Here is a 19,406-nt window from a genome sequence, read left to right on the forward strand (position 1 = left end):
TTTAGTTGTCCAGATCATTTCTTTCTATTTTTCAGTAGAGACGGGGTCTCGCTCTTGCTCAGGCTGGTCTTGAACTCCTGACCTTGAGTGATCCACCTGCCTCGGCCTCCCAGAGTACTAGGATTACAGGCGTGAGCCACCACGCCGGCCTAGTTGGATTGTTCTTTAAAAAATAATTATCCTTCATCAACTATTTGATTAACCCTAAAATTCAATTTATATAGGAAAGGCAGAACAAATTAAGAGAAAGATTCAATAAATTACCAATTTTCAGAATGAAAATTCAGGATTTATCAAATTTCAGAATGAGCAATTTTCAGTCCAACAACTCCCAAAAGTGACCAGTGATGTCCTTCTTTAGTATTACTAATAGTCATGCGCTTTTTATGTTTAATGTTTTAATTCATTATATTGATTATTCTTTTTGATGCCCAGTGATCTAATAGGATAGTTAGTAGGAGTCCCTTCAAGTTAGCTCCTATATCCTTTTGCTATGACCCCAGTATCTTTAATGGCTTCCTTACTTTATGGCAAGAAAAAAAAAGTAGATATCCCAGGTTTATTTCGTACATTTTCTGTCCCAGTCTTGACGAGAATCATCATTTTCTTCAAGGAGCCCTGGTGCCTTTTACTGGGAAATGCTATTTAGAAACCACAATATCTGGGTTTTAGGGGCAGTCATAGGTCTTGTTAGTAATAGAACTAGTATTTTAGCAAGAAGTAAATAAATCGTGAGTTCATACTAATATTTCAAATTCATATTTAAAATTATAATTTTAAAATTATTTTGATTTTACATTTCCTTCTCATACTACAATCTTGGTTCTTGGTGACACTGACATAATTACCCACATGTTTTATAGTACATGTATATGTGCATGCTTATCTATATATCTGTATTTATCTATATCTACATCTATAAGGCCATCGACATTGCTACTAACAGTACAGTTATGAAATACAATTTGAGGTGATTCTGTAGTTCTTTATCCTTAGGACATATCCCACTAGAAATGTATATTCAAATTACAGTATTTTAAAGTCACTTGAAATAATTCTTCTCTGTGTGATTATACCTTCAGCTTGATGTATAGTTAGGTTCATTTGTTAATTTGCTTTTGCCCATATACTTTTTAAAAAACAAAAATATAAATGAGCAAAGATAGAAAAGATAATAAGAGGGGCCAAGCATGGTGGCTCACACCTTTAATCCTAGCACTTTGGGAGGTTGAGGCGGGAGGATTGCTTGAGGCCGAAAGTTCGAGACCAGCCTGAGCAAGAGCCAGATCCCACCTCTACAAAGAGTAGAAAAATTAGCTGGCATGGTGGCATGCTCCTGTAGTCCCAGCTACTTCACAGGCTGACATGGGAGGATCACTTGAGCCCAGCAGTTTGAGGTTGCAGTGAGCTGCGATGACATCACTGCATTCTATCCCCAGAGACAGAGTGAAACCCCATCTCAAAAACAAACAAACAAACAAAAAAACCTACAAAGGATCAAATAATTTTTAGATTTACTATAGGTCATAGCATTTAGCTAATATTACTGCCTACTTATCATTTTAGAAGAAGACACAAATAGTTGATAGCTTGATGGGTGTACTTTTGAAAATAAAATAGAGAAAAAGCTAAAGTTTATTTTGTAGGATAAGAAAAACATACTCAACAAGCCAGGATTCCTTATAGCAATAGTGTTAGCTATTTATGTAATACTTATAGAAATAGCTATGGAAATACAAAAATAGTTAAGGAAAAATAAAATCTTAAGGAAATTTCCTGATCTTATATGAGGAAATATATTTAAGTATAATTATTGAGATATAATTCTCATACCATACAATTCCCCCATTTAAAGTGTATAATTCAATGGCTTTCACTATATTCATAGAGTTGTTCAGCCATTACCACAATCAATTTTAGAACATTCTTATTACTGCCCCCCAAAAACCTTTGCATCCCATAGCTGCCACACCCACACCCTCCTATTCCTCCCAGCCATAGGCAACCACTAATCTATTTCTGTGTTTATAGATTTGCCTACTCTTGACATTTCATGTAAATGAAATCAGATAGTATGTGGTTCTTTGTGACTGGCTTATTTTAATTAACATAATGTTTTCAAGGTTTATACACACTGTAATATGTAAGTACTTAATTTCTTTTTACTGCTGAATATTAATATTTCATTGTATGGATATACTACATTTTACTTATCCATTCATCAGTTATGGGTATTTAGGTTATTTCAACCTTTTGGCTCTTGATAAATAATACTATTTAGCTATAATTTCAATATAATGAAGCAATACTTTTTTATCCTTTTACTTTCCCTCATTTGTTAACCTTATTCTAAGGTAATATTATCCGATATTCCCACTTAGATACCTGTGAAAACAGATTTTTTTCAGATCTTCCATGTATCTCCTGCAAATGTCTTGCAGAGGATCTCTCTTCAGTGGGCTGGTATCCACTAAATTATCATTCCAGGAACCATTCCAGGGTTCCACACATTCTTCTATACATTTCAGAATTTCTTTATCATGAGGAGATGTGATCTGAGTACCAGTTTCCCAATAAACCTAAATAATAGGTAAATATAGCTATAATTACTTAAAATGCTTATCAGATCTTAGCTACAGTAGAGATCTTTGCCTTTATGAAGAAACATCAAATTAATCAAGTAAAAAAATGTCAACATGAGACTACTTTAATAAATTATAAAAGATATTGATGGTAATGATTCCACAAGGACTGTAATAAAATGATCACATATTATTTTCTCTTTTAGAAGTATATTTTAATAATAATACAAGTAAAATACAAGCAGGACATTATTATGACATTATAGTATGCATATACCATAGTATCCAATCATATTCTTAGATTTGTAACTATATACTAAAGATAATCTAAGAAACCATAGAATATCCCATAAAACTTGATACTATTAAACTTAACATTGTAAAGTGGTTATATGATATGGAAAAAATCATTTTTTCATCATAAAGTAGAATTTATATCACACCAAATAAATCTATATCAGGAAAGACAACATATTATTCATATACATTTCAATAAGTTTTCAGTTTGTCAAGTGGTTTGATTAATAAGACATTAGGAACAGTTACCCAAAAGGCAAGAAAATGTAATTCTTATAATTTCATAGGATTCCAAAGTTAGAAGGGACTCTGCTTAGAGAATATCTATGTTGACTTCTACCCTGTATATGACATGAATTCCTTGTATTGCTTCCTGAATGAAGGAAAGAATAATACATTTGAATATGTGCCAAACAATATGGCAAACTCATCACCCAGAAGCCCTAAACACTGGCTCAATACTGTGCTGAGTATCTGCTATTTCCCCTCCAAAGCCACTTTCACCCTTCTCTAGCTCTGCTTTCTGCCACAGAGGATGACACATCAAGTGGGTCCTGTGGCCAATGGGGAGCACCAGCAGAAGGTCAGAGGGAGAGGAGAGTGAGGTCAAGGTACTATTTCTTTGGCTCTTTCCTGAAAATGCCTATTATTCTTTAAGTTCTTGGTACAATATGACTTTATTTCTAAAATGTAGAGAGGATGGATTTGAGAAAAGATAGAGAAATCCAGGGCAATTAGAAGTAAAAGGACTAATAAAGAGACTTTTGTAATTGTACACATTGAGAAGTAGAGATACATATTCTTTGAGGGCCAGCCTCAATGTTTTTAACTTTCTGTTCCCAATGTCTGGCTCTGCTACCCACTGTAGAAAATATACTCAGCACATATTATTTGAATAAAGTAAGAACGATAAAACAAGCAAAGGTCAGGAGTCCAAGGTTTACCTTGTATCCATTGTCTTCCTTGCGGTTGTGAGATGCAGTAATCATCACACCTGCAACTGCATTGAGCTCCTGGACTGCATACGGCTGAAAAAATAGTAACGTCATGATTCCATTTTTCTTCCTAGCTACTCATACATTTGACATGAGAATAACTTTGATTAAATAACAGGAAAAGACATTATGATATAATATTGCTTTTGTTGATACCTTCTTTATTTTCTATTTACTTGATTTTTCCTCATATTTTATTTCCTTCTTTTTACTCTATTTGGATTTATTCTGTTTTAGCCCAAACATATTAAGTTAAAAGCTTAGCTCATTATTTATTTATTTATTTTTTCCCCAAGAACACAGAGTTTAATGATTCTATTCCTATGAGATGTTCAGAAAAAGCAAATCTATGGAAAAACAAAGTCGATTAGTGTTTACCTAAACCTGAGGGAAGGCATAGGGATTAACCACTCACTGGAATGAAGAAAATATTCTAAAACTGGATTATAGTGAGGGTTGCAGGAGTCACTAAATTTACTACAAATCGTTGAAGTGTACATTTAATATGGGTGATTTTTATGATATGTAAATTATACCTCAATAAAAGTCTTTAAAAAATGTTCAATGTGGTCTGGCTTTTTGATTAACCATGACATAATCCCATTTAGGAATGTTTAAATTGTGTCTACCTATAAAGAACTATGTCAGTGCTTTTCACATATTCCCATAGATCTTTTTGTTTGTTTCCATATGCCTCTTCACACCTTCTCTGGGCCTTTGCCTTAACAGCCTGCATCTGCTTAGCTCACTATTTTTAAATCTTTTTTTCCTAATATATTCATTAAGGCTACCAATTTCCCTTTAAGTAGGGCTTTAGTTATATCTCACAATTTTTGCCATTTATTGTTTTCATTATTGCTCAGTTTTAAATACATACGGGCAGTCCTTGCTTTGCACAATTCCAATGTACACGAATTTCTGATACCATGTTTTTGTTTAACAGCAGCAGTCTCCCAACAACATGTCCAAATTTCAGTTGCCATGGTATACTAACCATGAGCAAATGCCTCAAGTACACACTTGTCTGCTAGCTTCTCAGTCCACAGATCACTAGGTATATAACAGACCTATCATGATCAGTAACCAGTCATGTCACTCTTTTAGTGATTGGTCACTGAGCATCTGTTATTCAGCTCTCACACAAACAGCAAAGCAACACAAACAGCATGTAGCTAGCTGTGTTGCCTCCTTGTCTCCCAGGAATAAACCCACAAGATGGTTTACAAAAATAGATAGTTGAAAGAGAGAATTGGTCAACAAGGATGAAAGTACAGCAAAGAAACAAAAAGTAATAATAGTGGAAGGAAAATCTGAAATGCATGTAAATACAGTTATAGAAAAAACAGCTGGGAATATTGACGCTGCTACCATTCATGAGACTCTAGATATGCAACCAGGTAAGCGTAGTGAAGGTGAACATATGGATTAAATGAGGAACGAGGTTGTGATGAAAAGGACGAAAATATTCCAGAGAAAGAGACCCCAGCAAAAGGATTTCACATCAAAGGAACTCTCAGAGATAGTTCATGACACTGAAAGTAACAAAGGGTAAGATGCTGGAAGCTAATCCAAACTTATAAAGGTGTATAACATTGCCTAGGCATAGAAAAGATGCTTGCTTATATTGTAAGTTACATGACAATAAGCAAGGACTGCTCATCATATCAAACTTCCTGATAAGTTTATTTACAAAGAAATAAAACACCTTTGTTCTCAATGTTTCTAATGTTTTAAATTATAATGTACTAAAATAAATATTAGTTTCATCATTTTTTTCCTTTCCCTATATAATTTTAACCAAGAGTAAGGGTATTTTTAATATTTGGGCAAAAAAAATTTTAAAGGTCATGGAACAATTGTAATTTTTCCCATTGATTATTAAGATCACTTTGCATGGTTTTAGTTTGCACAGCTGTCTTTACAGCCCTGAACAACCATGCAAAGAAAGGACTGCCTGTAGTTTCTAATCTTCATTTATAATATTAATATCTTCCTTAATCCATTAACTATTTATGAATGTGTTTTTAAAATTCCAAACATAGGGAGTTTATGGGCTTTTTTATTTCTAATTTTATTGCATCAGGGTCTAGGTATATGGCTTGATAAGCTGTTCTATGGCATTTTTTGAACCTTTTTTTGTGACTCGGCTTAATAATAATGTATATCTTACCATCACTGAACACAATATTTTTACACACACACCCCCCAGATCAAGCCAGTTAACAGTATGTTCAAATTTATCCTTAATCATTTTTGTCTGCCTGATAATCAATTTCTGAAAGGAGAACATTAAAATATCCCACCATAACTGTGGACTTGTCAACTTTTATAGATCAAGTTCTCAGGTAGTTCAACAAATGCTTCTTGAATGAAAATTAACTCAAAGCAAAATTTGTTTTCCTTCCATTGGTCCTTCATATCACTCGAAACAGAACTATATGCATGAAAAATATCTGAATGCTAGTTCATTTAAGAAATCTTTTCAAGAGCAAACTGTATGATCACTAATACAACATACTTACTACAAAAGGTGTAGGAACATATCTTGAAAAAAGATACACAGGAACATCTTTGGCCAGCAAGACTGCAGCAGTGAGTTTAGCAAGCCTGAAAAAAAAGAGAGAAATTTCATTTAGTCCTTAGCTTACCATACTTTTTAAAAACCAATCTTTCACATAAATGTTTCATATTATAATTATTCTGAATAACAGTAGTCTAATAGAGCCAATTCCTACAATCACTGATTATTTAAGCTTCATGCTCCAACTGAAAAATTTTAAATACGATATTTTTTAAAAGGAGCTTAACAATTAATAGAATTGACATTTCAGTTTCTTTCTTTTCCTTCATTCATTTTTTTATGTCTCTTTTACTAAGAAATAAAATCTGCAGAAGGCAAAAATAATGGAAGAAAGTGAAATAAGAGACTTTGATGAACCCACTATGCCTAATTACTCCCTGAAAAAAGGTATCACTACATCATGATTAACTATTTATGAAAATACCCTAAAATTAATCAAATAGGGCTATAAGAGAATACAAGCTATATAATTACTCCTACCCAGTGCTTTCACCAAATTATGTCATTCTAAATATAAGCTCTAAATATTTTAAGATTTTACTCCTTTCTGTAAAATATAAAGCTTATCTTTGAAATGCTTTTTCTTCTATTTCAGCTCTAAAATAAATATTAGCATGTGATCACATTTCTATTTGACAGTATCCTGTTTCAGAAATCCTACTACTATACAAAAAAATTTTTTTTAATGTTTTATTCCACTCCACTTAATCTTTGAAACAATAAACACTGTACCTCTGGCTGCTGCAGCTGCTAGTTACTTGACCCCGAGTGTCGTACCCAACGACAAAGCCTCTCTGCTTGAAGTCTGAGAAACATCTCTCAAGGTATTTGTACATCCCCTGAAGCAAATAAACACAAAAGATCAGTCCTGATGAATGCTTGCATTTTATATGACTTAAAATTTCTTATTTTTGTTTGGTGTGCAGCTTATTGGCTTCTAGGAAACTAGCCTCTGTCTCTATGCCCATGTTTACAAATGTGGGTGCAGTATTGTTTAATCCACAAATGTATGACAACAAACATTCAGGGGATTTTCAGACACATTTAATACCACAGAAATACCGATTTAGTAACTAAATCAATACAATAAGACTTTAGGAAAAAAGATGCGACACAAGAGTCAGTAAGCTAAAAAAAAATTGTTAAAAGAGTCAAAAGAAATTGTTTCCTACCTCAAGGCTCTAGAGAACAGAATTTTGACCATTTTAAGCCCTTGCTAAATCATGACTGAAGCCAACCAAAAGATTTGACCTATTTATGACACAAACATTTTTAATCAGCTACATAGTTCTTTACTGGAACATTTCTTAAGATGGTTGATCCCAATTATAATGTTTTGTTTTTAAAATCTCACAGAAAAAAATCTCATAGACTAGGAAAATTTGCAGTCAAGCATGACAAAAAAATGAAATGAAGCATTTCATACTGAAAACATCACAATGATAAACTGAAACCATTTAACTATCTTATGAATGATTTGCTAACTTTAAAAAACAATCTCTAAAAAGTAACACTTCATATTACTACAGTCCTTTAAAATTATTTCCACAAAAAAGATGGGATATTTAATCCTTATAGTGACCCTGGAAAGAAAGAAATGCAGATACCATTTCTAATTTGGTCTTTTTCAATATCTCTTTAAAAAAAAGCGGGAACAGAATAAGATTAAAGCTTCATGTAATGACTTGCCCAAGGCCATTCATTCAAATAAAACTAAGTCATACTGATTTATTGAAGACCTATTATATGGCAGACACTGCTAAGTAAGTCTGTTGTAGCACGAAACAAGGCCCCAGTGACTTCCAGTGCGTGGGTCTTTCACGTGTAATTATTTTCCCCAGCCTATTCCCTATAAGAGTGAGTGTGTGTGTGTGTGTGCCTGCACCCACATGCACTTAATAGAGCCCAAATCAGCTAGTTTCAACAACTTATTTCTAATGATGATACTATCCTAAAACCTCATAAAGCCTCATATTATTATCTGTTATGAGAATACATCTTATCTTATCCCCCTGTATCTAGAGTCTGAAAAGGGCTGGGACTTAAGATCAGATTCCATCTAGTTTTCTACCCCACATAATATAATCCCAACTCCTGCAAATATTTGTACTTTTATAGAAATTGATTTTCAAACTCCTCTTCCATCCCTTTTTGTAAAGTCAAGCCATCTTCGCTTTAAATGAAAGCTTATTAGGAAACAATATGTAAGAAAATATTGAACTAAATAAAGCATCTGGTTGAGGAATAGAAAGGAGATGGGGGAGGGGTGGGGAGGGAAGGTGGCAGGTATCCTTTCCAGCCATTTTTGTCATCCCTTCTCCCCTAACCTCTGCATTAGCCCTTGGCTTTAGAGAATTCTCTCAGAACAAGGCTAAAGATGATTTGCTGTTTGGAAGTATCAGTTAGCATTATGTCTACTGAGCAATTCTCTAGCTCATAACTGTTTTTAGTATATGCTAAATGTATTATTGGCCTCAAAAATATAGTTTCTTGAAATATTGAGGATGATTCCCTGCAAATAGATGCAATTTGTTTCTAGAGTGAATTGCATAAAAATGGAGAGAAATAAATTGTATCGTATTATACAACTGTCTTAAAGAACTCTCATATAGGTATGGAAAAGCATGTTAAAGGGAAATATTTTCAACTTAATTTTCTAAATTCTCTGGTTAACCTTTATGAATGGCCATTTGCCAAAATAAGTAATCATCAAAATTTTTTTTTTTTTTTTAGAGAACAGGTCTTGTTCTGTTGCCTGTGGTGAAGTGCAGTGGCACAATCATAGCTCATTGCAGGCTTGAACTCCTGGGCTCAAGGGATCCTCCCACCTCAACCTCCCCAGTAGCAAAATAACTCTTAATTAGAAAGTTAGTCTGTGACTTTGAAGATAATATAAATGACTTCTAAGATAAATCTTGGGCAAGACCAAAGGTCAGAATTTAGTCTCCAGGACACATACATCAATGAAACAGAATGGAGAACCCAGAAATAAAGCCACATATTTACAGATAACTGATCTTTGACAAAGCCAACAAAAACATACACTGGGGAAAGGACACCCTCTTCAATAAATGGTACTGGGAAAATTGGATAGTCATATGCAGAAGAATGAAATTGGACTCCTATCTCTCACCATATGCAAAAATCAACTCAGGATGGATTAAAGACTTAAAACATAAGACCCAAAACTATACAAATACTAGATGAAAACCTAGGTAAAACTTCTAAACATTGGTGTAGGCAAAGAATTTATGACTAAGACCTCAAACACACAGGAAACAGAAACAAAAATGGACAAATAGGACTTAAACTAAAAAGCTTCTGCACAGCAAAAGAAATTAATAGAGTGAAGAGAGAATCTGTTGAAGGCGAAAATATTTGCAAACTATTCACTTGACAGGGGACTAATATCCAGAATACACAAGGAACTCAAATAACTCAACAACAAAAAACAAATAATTCCATTAAAAAGTGGGAAAAGCACATGAATAGACATTTTTCAAAAGAAAACATACAAATGGCCAATAGGTATATGAAAAAATACTCAGTATCACTAATCAACAGAGAAATGCAAATCAAACCACAGTGAAATACCTAACCCAGTCAAAATGGCTATTATTAAAAAAAATAGTAACAGATGTTGGCAAGGATGCAGAGAAAAGGGAACTCATACACTGTTGGTGGGAATGTAAATTAGTACGGTCTCTATGGAAAACAGTATGGAGACTTCTCAAAGCATTAGAAATTGAACTACCATCCAATCCAGTAATTCCACTATGGGCTATCTACACAAAGAAAAAGAAACAATATATCGAAAGATATCAGCACTCGTATGTTATGGCAGCTCTATTTACAATAGCAAAAATATGGAATCTACATAAGTGTCTATCAATGAATGAATGGATGAAGAAAATGTGGTATATGTACACAGTGGAATACTATTTGGCCATAAAAAAGAATAAAATCATGTCTTTTGTAGCAACATGGATGGAACTGGAGGTCATTATCTTAAGTGAAATAAGCCAGGCACAGAAAGACAAACATCCCATGTTCTCCCTCATAAGTGGGTGCTAAAAAATGTGTACATAGAGAGTGGAATTATAGACAATGAAGTACTCAGAAGGGTGAGGAAGTGGGAGGGGGGAGGATGATGAGAAATTGGTTAATGGGTACAATGTATGTTATTTGGATGATGAATACCCTAAAATACCCTGATTTGACCACTATGCAATCTATGTATGCAATAAAACTGCATACGTACCTCATAAATTTGTAAAAATAGAAAGAAAAAAAAAATAAAAGAATTAAATCTATAGTTTTTACTTATGTAAGAGTACCTTACTGGAAATAAGCATTTTTTTTTTTTTTTAGAAAAGCACTATCTAATTTATAAAGCAAAAAAACAGACTGAGGAAAAAGTACACTTATAATACTTTATAATACTTACCTGTGTTGACTGTATTACTGTAAGGTCATTAATATAGCAAAACCCTGCCCCCATGGCAGAACGAAGTCCTGCAGTCCCAAAAGTCATTCGGCAACAAAGACGATCACGCAGCTCCTTGTTCATCCCATTTCGTAACAGATTTTCAATCTGCTCTTTTGTTTTGGGATTCTATAAAAAAGAAGTATTAGAATTTAACTAGGATCACAAGCAGAGTCCTAATATTAAGCCTTTCTGAAGGGCCAATATGCACATATCACAGGGTTCTACATGCACTATAAATTCCACTGTGTTACTTCTTTATTTTTTTTAAGAGACAGACTCTGTATCTGTCACCTAGGCTGCAGCACAGTAGCTCAATCATGGCTCACTGAAACCCGGAACTCCTGGGCTCAAGTGATCTTTTCTGCCTCAGCCTCCTGGGTAGCTAGGACTACAGGTGTGTGCCACCATTCCCAGCTGATTTTTTAAATATTTTGTAGAGATGGGGTCTTGCTATGTTGTCCAGGCTGGTCTCCAACTGCTGGACTCAAGCAATCCTCCCTCCTTGGCCTCCCAAAGTGTTAGGATTACAAGTGTGAGCCACTGCTCCTGGCACAGTGTGACTCCTTAGTATGTATAATAAAAACTATACCTGCCACTTACTGAGTCCCCAAAGGAGCCAGATCCTATTGAGGGCAATTTACGTATCTCTAATTGTTATAGCATTTTTATAGCAGATTAAAGAATGTTCTAACAATTAGAAAATTTTATGAGCTACGAATCCAAAATAAACCTCTTAGTCAAAAATGACACCAATTAAGTTATAGCCTATATTAACTTTTAAAAGGAATATGGAAACTATTGCATAAATGCCAACAAAACATGCCTACCAACTAATTACCTACCTAAACATCTGCAATTCAAAATAACCAAATAAGCTTTACTACTCCTTAAAATCACAGAAAACCATTCAATTTATTTATCACACAAGTTGACCACAAAAAGGTCTTCTTAGGCGTCAAATACGGATTTAGTTAAGAATGAGCATAAAAATTTAATCCAAACATGGATTATGAGGCAGGGCATGTCAACATCTATTATTTTGGTATTCTGTATTTAATTGTTACATACTGTTAATTTATTTTCATAAATCTCAAGAATAAGCTATGACTAAAAATGGTCTTCACAAAAGAGTATCAGTTTTCAAATAGAAATGCAATTACAATAAGAGTAAAACTTACACAGAATTTTCCATTATTTTCTTTTTAGAAGAGTCAAATATTAAGAAAACAAAATAAAACACAACTTCTCTCTTCAAGATTAATATGAATTGAGTCCATAATAACTATTTACATCTTCTACATCTATAGTCTATACGATGATAACAAATATTCAGGATAATAAACCAACATACTTGAAAGGTGTTAAATGTTACAGTATATTTGTCCTTATAAAGACATAAAACATATTCATATATAATTTAAGCAAAATGGTTTTTTGGTTATATATATATATATAAAATTTTATATATATATAAAATCTAGACTCAAGGAGTTTTTCTGTTTTATAAATGGTACACAATAAAAAATATATAGCCTGCATAAAATATGAATAGGTATTAAGAGAAAAATTTAAACAATAACATTATCTGGGCCACTGTCATATTATTCAATATCTAACGTACCACTGGGTTTGATATAGAAGTCGAAGAGTCTTGGAAAGGGTTAACATTTAAAGATAGGCATAAGAATGGCAAAAATTGAATGGACTTTTCATGTGTAGAAGGTATATGGCACTGTCATATACTGTTAGTAGGAATGTAAATTGGGATAGTCTTTTTAGAGTGAACTTGCAGCAAGTATTAAATTTTAACCGTATGTGACTCTTGGCCCATAGATTTCTCTGTCCACAGCAATACCTTCACATGAACAAAAATTTATACTCATATAAGAATGTTCATTGCAATATATTTACTGGTAGTATTATTGTACAGATGAAATTAGAGAAGCAGCCCACTATCACTGAACTGGTACTAGAGATTTAGACAGGATGTGAACCCAGGTTAGTCTGATTCTAAAGCCTACACCATCTCACTATAAACAAACAAAATAATCGTGTAGGACAGGTTAATAAAGGGAGGGAAGGGCATGCCTTTAACCCGCATTTGGGTGAGGCAAAGACATAAAGTGTAACTATAATGTTTGTACCCTCACAAAACCCTGGAATAATAAATAAAAAAAAAAAATAATGCTTCTAATAACAATTTAACTCCAGTTATAAAGCAAAACAATACTCCTTATACGAATATAAAAATGATCTACCAGACATAAATGCTATTAGGATACTGAGTATACTCCCAATGTTTAACTGATCAGCTACTAGAGTAGGGCCTAAAAATTCCATTCCTTATTATAAACATCACAACTAGTACTAACCTAATTCCTGATTCTTGAAAGGTTTGTAAGTTAGAGACAAATAAAACTGGATAAAGAATCATGATGTGTTAGACATACAAGTAAATCTGTATGGTAAAAAGAGCTCAACAATTATGATAACAAGAATTTGAAATCTACTTTATATTCAGTTTTTTTCACTATTTAAAAGCTAGACATTAAACTAGATGCTGATGTTACAAACTTTTAAAAATATAACTTAAAAAGCTATCTACATAGTCATAATTATCATGAATTTTCCATTCAGATGATGAAATTAATATTTGTATTTTGTTGCTAAAATCTTTAAATCACTATGATTTTTATAAATATGAAAATAGAATTATAAGAAAATTATTTTTAAAATGCAATTTCCATGTAGAACTCAGATATAGTAAATGAAAAGGAAAACAGAAGAGTATATAAAGTATTTTAATTTACATATAAAGAGGTATGCATATACTTATGTATCATCTAGAAATATTCCATGCCAATGTAAGAGACTAAAAATAGTCATTACTTCTGAAGGGGATATTAAGTATGGGGTTTAAGGTAGAAAAGTGACTTATTTTTATTGTTTAGCCCAGGTCCTGTTTGGATATTTTACATATATATTACTTTTGTGTATGGTAAAAACTAGTTAGGTATTCATGATAGCTGAGAAAAATTACTACTTGTGTGTCTATGTGAATTTTTTTTTACTTCACAAATTGTTCTCCTTTTTCCACCCAGAGAAAGCTATTCATAAGATCTGAATCTACGAAACTTATATTGGAGCTTTCTTAAATAGAAATTATTATTTGCTTTCTAAATCTCCTCTTTTATTTATAATTTTGTCATTACTTGAGGGTAGAAGCTTGGTCAGCTGAAAAAAAAAAAAGAAAAACAATTGTTCAACTCATGGTAATTATTAGAAAAAACACCTCTAATTACACCATTACAATTTAAGTCAGTAGAAGAGTTATTTGATTTACCTACTTTTCAGAAATATACCTAATGACCTATTATATAAAATGAAAATTATTTAGAAAGTGCATTCAATCTGAATTAAATTTGCTCTTAACTAGTATAACTTAGAATCCCAATAATTATAGTATCACAAAAAAGTAATCCTGCAGAAAATCCAGAGATTTTAGTGACTACTAGCATTTTCTATACCTCATCAGTTATAAAGCTAATTGTTTAGTATGAAATCAGTAAGCTACAGAATATAGAATACAGAATAAAGCCATGCATTATTTTTAAATTTTACCTGTATACCAAAAATTTTCCTTTAGGTTCTAATCCTATGGATTGCTGCAACTTTACATGGCTGAAATGAAGAAAAGAAAGTGTCTTCTTACATAATACTCATGGAGATTTTTTCCATATCGTAGACCATAAGGCCCAAATTCAAAGAAAACATGAAAGAACTGATCTTAAAAAAACACGTTAAGTATATATTAACAGAAGTGCTTTTAACAAACTTGACTTCTTACAAACTTTCATAGATATGAAGAAAGCTACACACCAGATCAAAATCACACCAACTCTGTCTGCCTCAAATGAAAGTATTAGCATTCACTTATAAAGGATCATTTTCGATTCACTTAGGTTTTTCTGAACCTATTATAATTAGGGACTTCTGTATTATTTATGCGTAATAAATATAAATGTGTATAAAAGTATGTTTAAAAAAGTAATCAAATTTACCAATGAGGAGTTTACCTATAAATATTCTTTCCTGCTTATTTTATAAACCTAATATTTTAATAACTCTTATACAACTATAAACATTTTAAAAATGTTATTGACAGAGACTTGTGTCTAAACAATAAATAACAGTTTTATATAACTACAGAGAAAAAAAATTTTTAGTTTATTTCTAAACAGAAGTTAAAATAGGAAACTGCAACCTGAAAATCTGAAGGGTAAACATAGCTGACATTTACTTCTGAGGGTCAGCCAGCTTGAAGATCCAAATGTAGAGTCCAGGAGCAGGACAGGTTTTCCAAGTCAGATGTTTCCTTATTAAGTTCAAAATATATTAATGTTAAACCAATTATTTCTTTCCCATTTAAAGGATTTTTGTGTAATTCTAAATCTAATTTCCCTACCTTTAAAAACTTGGTAAAAATTAGCATAAATTACGTTGGCTTAGATAAAAGGTTTGAATGTACTTGTCATATAAAATGAGATTTACTTGAATAATAATTGCTTAATGAATACAAAAATCATATCTAGGAAATGAAGATGCTAACTACCCCAAAAGTAAAAGATAAGCTTTGAAATATAACAAGTTATTATAAGAATAATATTAGATATGACAAGATTTGTGTGAATGATTAAAATAAAAATGTTAACTTTATTTCAAAACTTAAGACCATATAGACCTCATCTTTAAAAAAAAAAAGCTTTACAGGTTTTACCCAGACATGATTATGTGAGGTACTAAGAATAAAAAGTTCAAGGGCTCTAGTCAGTAGCATCAATAAATGCTTTATGACCTAAAACAGGTAATTTCACTCTAGTATCCTTGCCTATAAAAAATAAGAATAATATTCTACTCTTCTTCCTCAGCACATAGCTAGAATATATTTTCCAGGCTCCCTTGGAGCTAAATGAGACCACGTGAGAGAGTTCTGGTCACTGGATAAGAGAGGAAGAGATGTGCGCCACTTCCAGGCCTAGCCCATAAAACCCTCCCCCCGATTCTCTTTCCCCATCTACCCACTAAACGGAGAGGACTATAAGGACCTAGAGGAGTATGTAGCAACAAGATGGAATAAAGGATTTCATGGAGCAAAATTCCCCCTCCTTTACCTCCTACCTCATAGACCAGCATTGGACTGCAACACGAGCAGGAAATAAACTTTCACTGCGTAAGCCACTAAAATTTCATAGTATTTGTTACCGCAGTTAGCTTGCACTGTTCGGTACAGTTAGTATACAGAGAGATATACTCACATACCCCTTAAAACTTTTCATAAGGTGGTAGATTGAAAGAAATTGCTTCAGTCTCCATGTTTGTATTTTCAGAGCTCATGCAGTATAGTGGCCGGGCTCTTACCACGTTATCTCCTTTATAGCCTAAGACTTAGAAAACCTGAGCTCTTACTCATTCTATTCTTTCAAACAAGCCATGAGTCCTTGAGCAGGTCATTTCTTTCTGAAGCTCATTAGTACAATTTAGGGGTTTGAATTTAATCAGAAAAGATGCCCTCTTAGTTTCCAGTTTCTCTATATGCATTTTTAAAAGAAAAGATCCTTTCAAATCCTAACACTTTTACTGTTAGACTCAAGACTCACCTTGGAACCTAGTCAAGAACTCAACCTCTTCATCACTTTCTATTTAACTTTTTTCTTGAACCTCATACTTTGAAAAGTTGTTTATCCAATAAAACATATCCATTTATTTTCAAAATCAAAGATAACAGCCAATTGCCAAAGGAGCTTGAGTGCTACCATGTCCATAGATCTAATCCAATCAAAAGCAAAAAAAAACCTTGGTGTTTCAATTGGATTAAAAACAGAAAATGTATGAGTTTCAGAGGGTATTGACAATAACTCACTAATCTGTGTTACCAGATTGGTAATAGGGCCTAACTGCTAGTTGTCTCCCAATATTTTTCTCTTTGTCAGTCATTGAGTTTAGCCGGGTACATGCATGGCAGCCCAGCTAAGAGCTATATCGCAGTCTGCCTTACAGCTGGGTGTGACCATGTGATGAAGTTCTGGCCAACGGCATAAAAATGGAAATAACATTCTTTTCTCAGGTCTTTCCCTGAGAAGCATTAAATCTATACTCTCCCAAGTTTTTAACCCTCCTCCCATGGGCTGATACGAAAGCTGGGGAAGCCACCTTGAATCAATAGTGGAAGTCACATACTGAGGATGGCACAGCACCCCCACCAGTCCTGGACTGCCACTAACCTCTGAATGTTAGGAGAGAAATTATCTTCTCTCTGCTTTAAGCCACTCTGTATAATAGTCTTTGCTTCAGTAGCTTACACCGTGCCCTAACACAGTAAGTACACAGTAAGTAATGTTTGTGCCAATATGAAATAAGACTGGGTCTATCTCTTGTCCCAACCTGACGCGTGTTCTGCACACTGAATTCCATCCCCTATCAGTCCTGCTTATCCACAAGCATTCTTCTTGCCATTCATATATTCAACATTCATAAAAACCCTTATTTTGCAAACATTTTGAGGGGAATGACTATATATTCTTGGTATTCTGTATTTTTCCTATAATCCCAAGGGCAGTGTCAGTCAAAACTAAGTATTAGAAAAAAGTTAAAAGACAGTATTGGGAATTCCCTTAAAAACACTAATCAATTACTCTCATAATGCAGGTACCTTCAGCTGATAGCAGAGACCATTTCCTCAACAACTTTGTATCTATCTTCCACAATACCTCTTGTACACAGAATATGTGTTCACTGATTATGATTCATAATATCAACAAAATAGCCATGTTCTTTCAGGAAAAGTTAATATGAGACAAAGAAAATATTAGAATGTTTAAGTTTTATAATCAAACATAAGAACTCCCAGTAGAAATAAATTTCCTAATTATATATTTTTTAAGAGAAAGGCCTAAGGGCAAAATGTAACTCATGTTTTTCTTTGAGGATAAATTAAATCACAAACACACATTTAATGTAATCACCCAAATATATATATTTATATATATGACATATATATATAATGTAATATATATTTACTTTGTTTTAATTATTACATCTTCAGCACTGAGAAAAGAACCTGGCAAACAGTAGTCACTCAACAAATGTTTGTTGAATTACTTTTAAAGCACCTATTTATTAAGCACATAGTATGTGCCATCACAGGTGATACCATAGAGAACAAGAGGACACTGTCTCTGCCCTCATAAAGCTCAAGTTCTAGTGACAATTTTTTCTATTTTTAGTAGAGTTGGGGTCTTGTTTTTGCTCAGGCTGGCCTCCAACTCCTGACCTCAAGCGATCCTCCTGCCTTGGCCTCCTAGAGTGCTAGGATTACAGGCATGAGCCACTGTGCCCAGCCTAAGTGTGTTTTTATTTCTGTTTTTTCTTCCTATCTTATTAATTCCTCTTTATTATCACTGGTAATTAAGAATTTACTAGATCACATTAAGTATGTGAAATGATGGATATGTTAATTTGGTTCACCATAGTAATCTTTTTACTATCAATATATATATCCTATAATATCACGTTATATTCCTTAAATACACACAATAAATTTTTTCTAAAAAATTTACTAGGTCACAATAGTGAAAGACAAAATTTTCTAGAAGTTTCCATTGCAAGATATATATATGCTTTGTTATAGGATCATTTCACGAGAATTAAAATCACATAACAGCAAATATAAATTTAAAGCACAGGCACTGAGACTTCTGTTGCTGGTAATGCTGGATTAGATTTTTATGGTCAACCCTTCCGGTAAAAACAACTTAAAAAGCTGGAAGGGACATTATAAGGAGAAGAAAAGGCCTGACAAGATAGCTGAGATTTACTAGGCCAAAACTCAAGGTAAAGAAAGAACCTGCAGAGATAAATGGGCAGTGAAACTTTTTTGACCCTGAGTAATTTGCACATTCCAGAAAATATGACTTTTCAGTCTGATGGCCTCAAGACAAGAGGGATTAAAATCAAAGCCCAAGGCTTTCACAAGTTAAGAAATTTTAATAGGAAGATTATCCTTACAATAAGCTAGATGCCAAACAACTTCATTCTCAGGGTGAAAATAAATAAAAAACAGATCAACCCAGAATTATAACACAGGTCTACATAGTCTAGGTCAGCCAGAAAACCACAAGCTCTGAATTTGGTTTAAAGTACCTCCTGTGCCTAGAAGAAGTAAATGAATATCCTCACTGGAAGAAGTTATTTATACCCTTAACATCCTATAGATCTTTTAAATATAACATCCAGCACACAATCTAAAATAACTAGATACACATTGAAACTAGGTATTGTGTGAGAACGAGTAGAAACTAGAGACCTGAAAAAACTTCAAGATGTGAAAATTATTAGATTCAGGCCATGAAACAACTATGTTGAATATGCTTAATGACATAAATAAATAAATAAAAAGCTTGAAT

The 19,406-nt window shown here is 33.1% G+C and overlaps 1 protein-coding gene across 1 annotated transcript in view; it reads right to left on the reverse strand.

The window, feature by feature from the left end:
- Positions 1–19,406, reverse strand: part of PGM2L1 (phosphoglucomutase 2-like 1) — a 48,212-nt gene that overhangs the window by 13,727 nt on the left and 15,079 nt on the right. The window contains exons 2-6 of the mRNA XM_012645586.1: positions 10,903–11,070; positions 7,188–7,294; positions 6,397–6,481; positions 3,824–3,907; positions 2,386–2,579 (exon numbers count right to left, since the gene is read on the reverse strand). Of these exons, the coding sequence (XP_012501040.1) occupies positions 2,386–2,579; positions 3,824–3,907; positions 6,397–6,481; positions 7,188–7,294; positions 10,903–11,070 (638 nt within the window). The remainder of the gene's footprint in view (positions 1–2,385; positions 2,580–3,823; positions 3,908–6,396; positions 6,482–7,187; positions 7,295–10,902; positions 11,071–19,406) is intronic.

The sequence above is a fragment of the Propithecus coquereli genome, unplaced genomic scaffold, assembly GCF_000956105.1.
Source record: "Propithecus coquereli isolate 6110/MARCELLA unplaced genomic scaffold, Pcoq_1.0 Scaffold235, whole genome shotgun sequence".
Classification (NCBI taxonomy): Eukaryota; Metazoa; Chordata; class Mammalia; order Primates; family Indriidae; genus Propithecus; species Propithecus coquereli.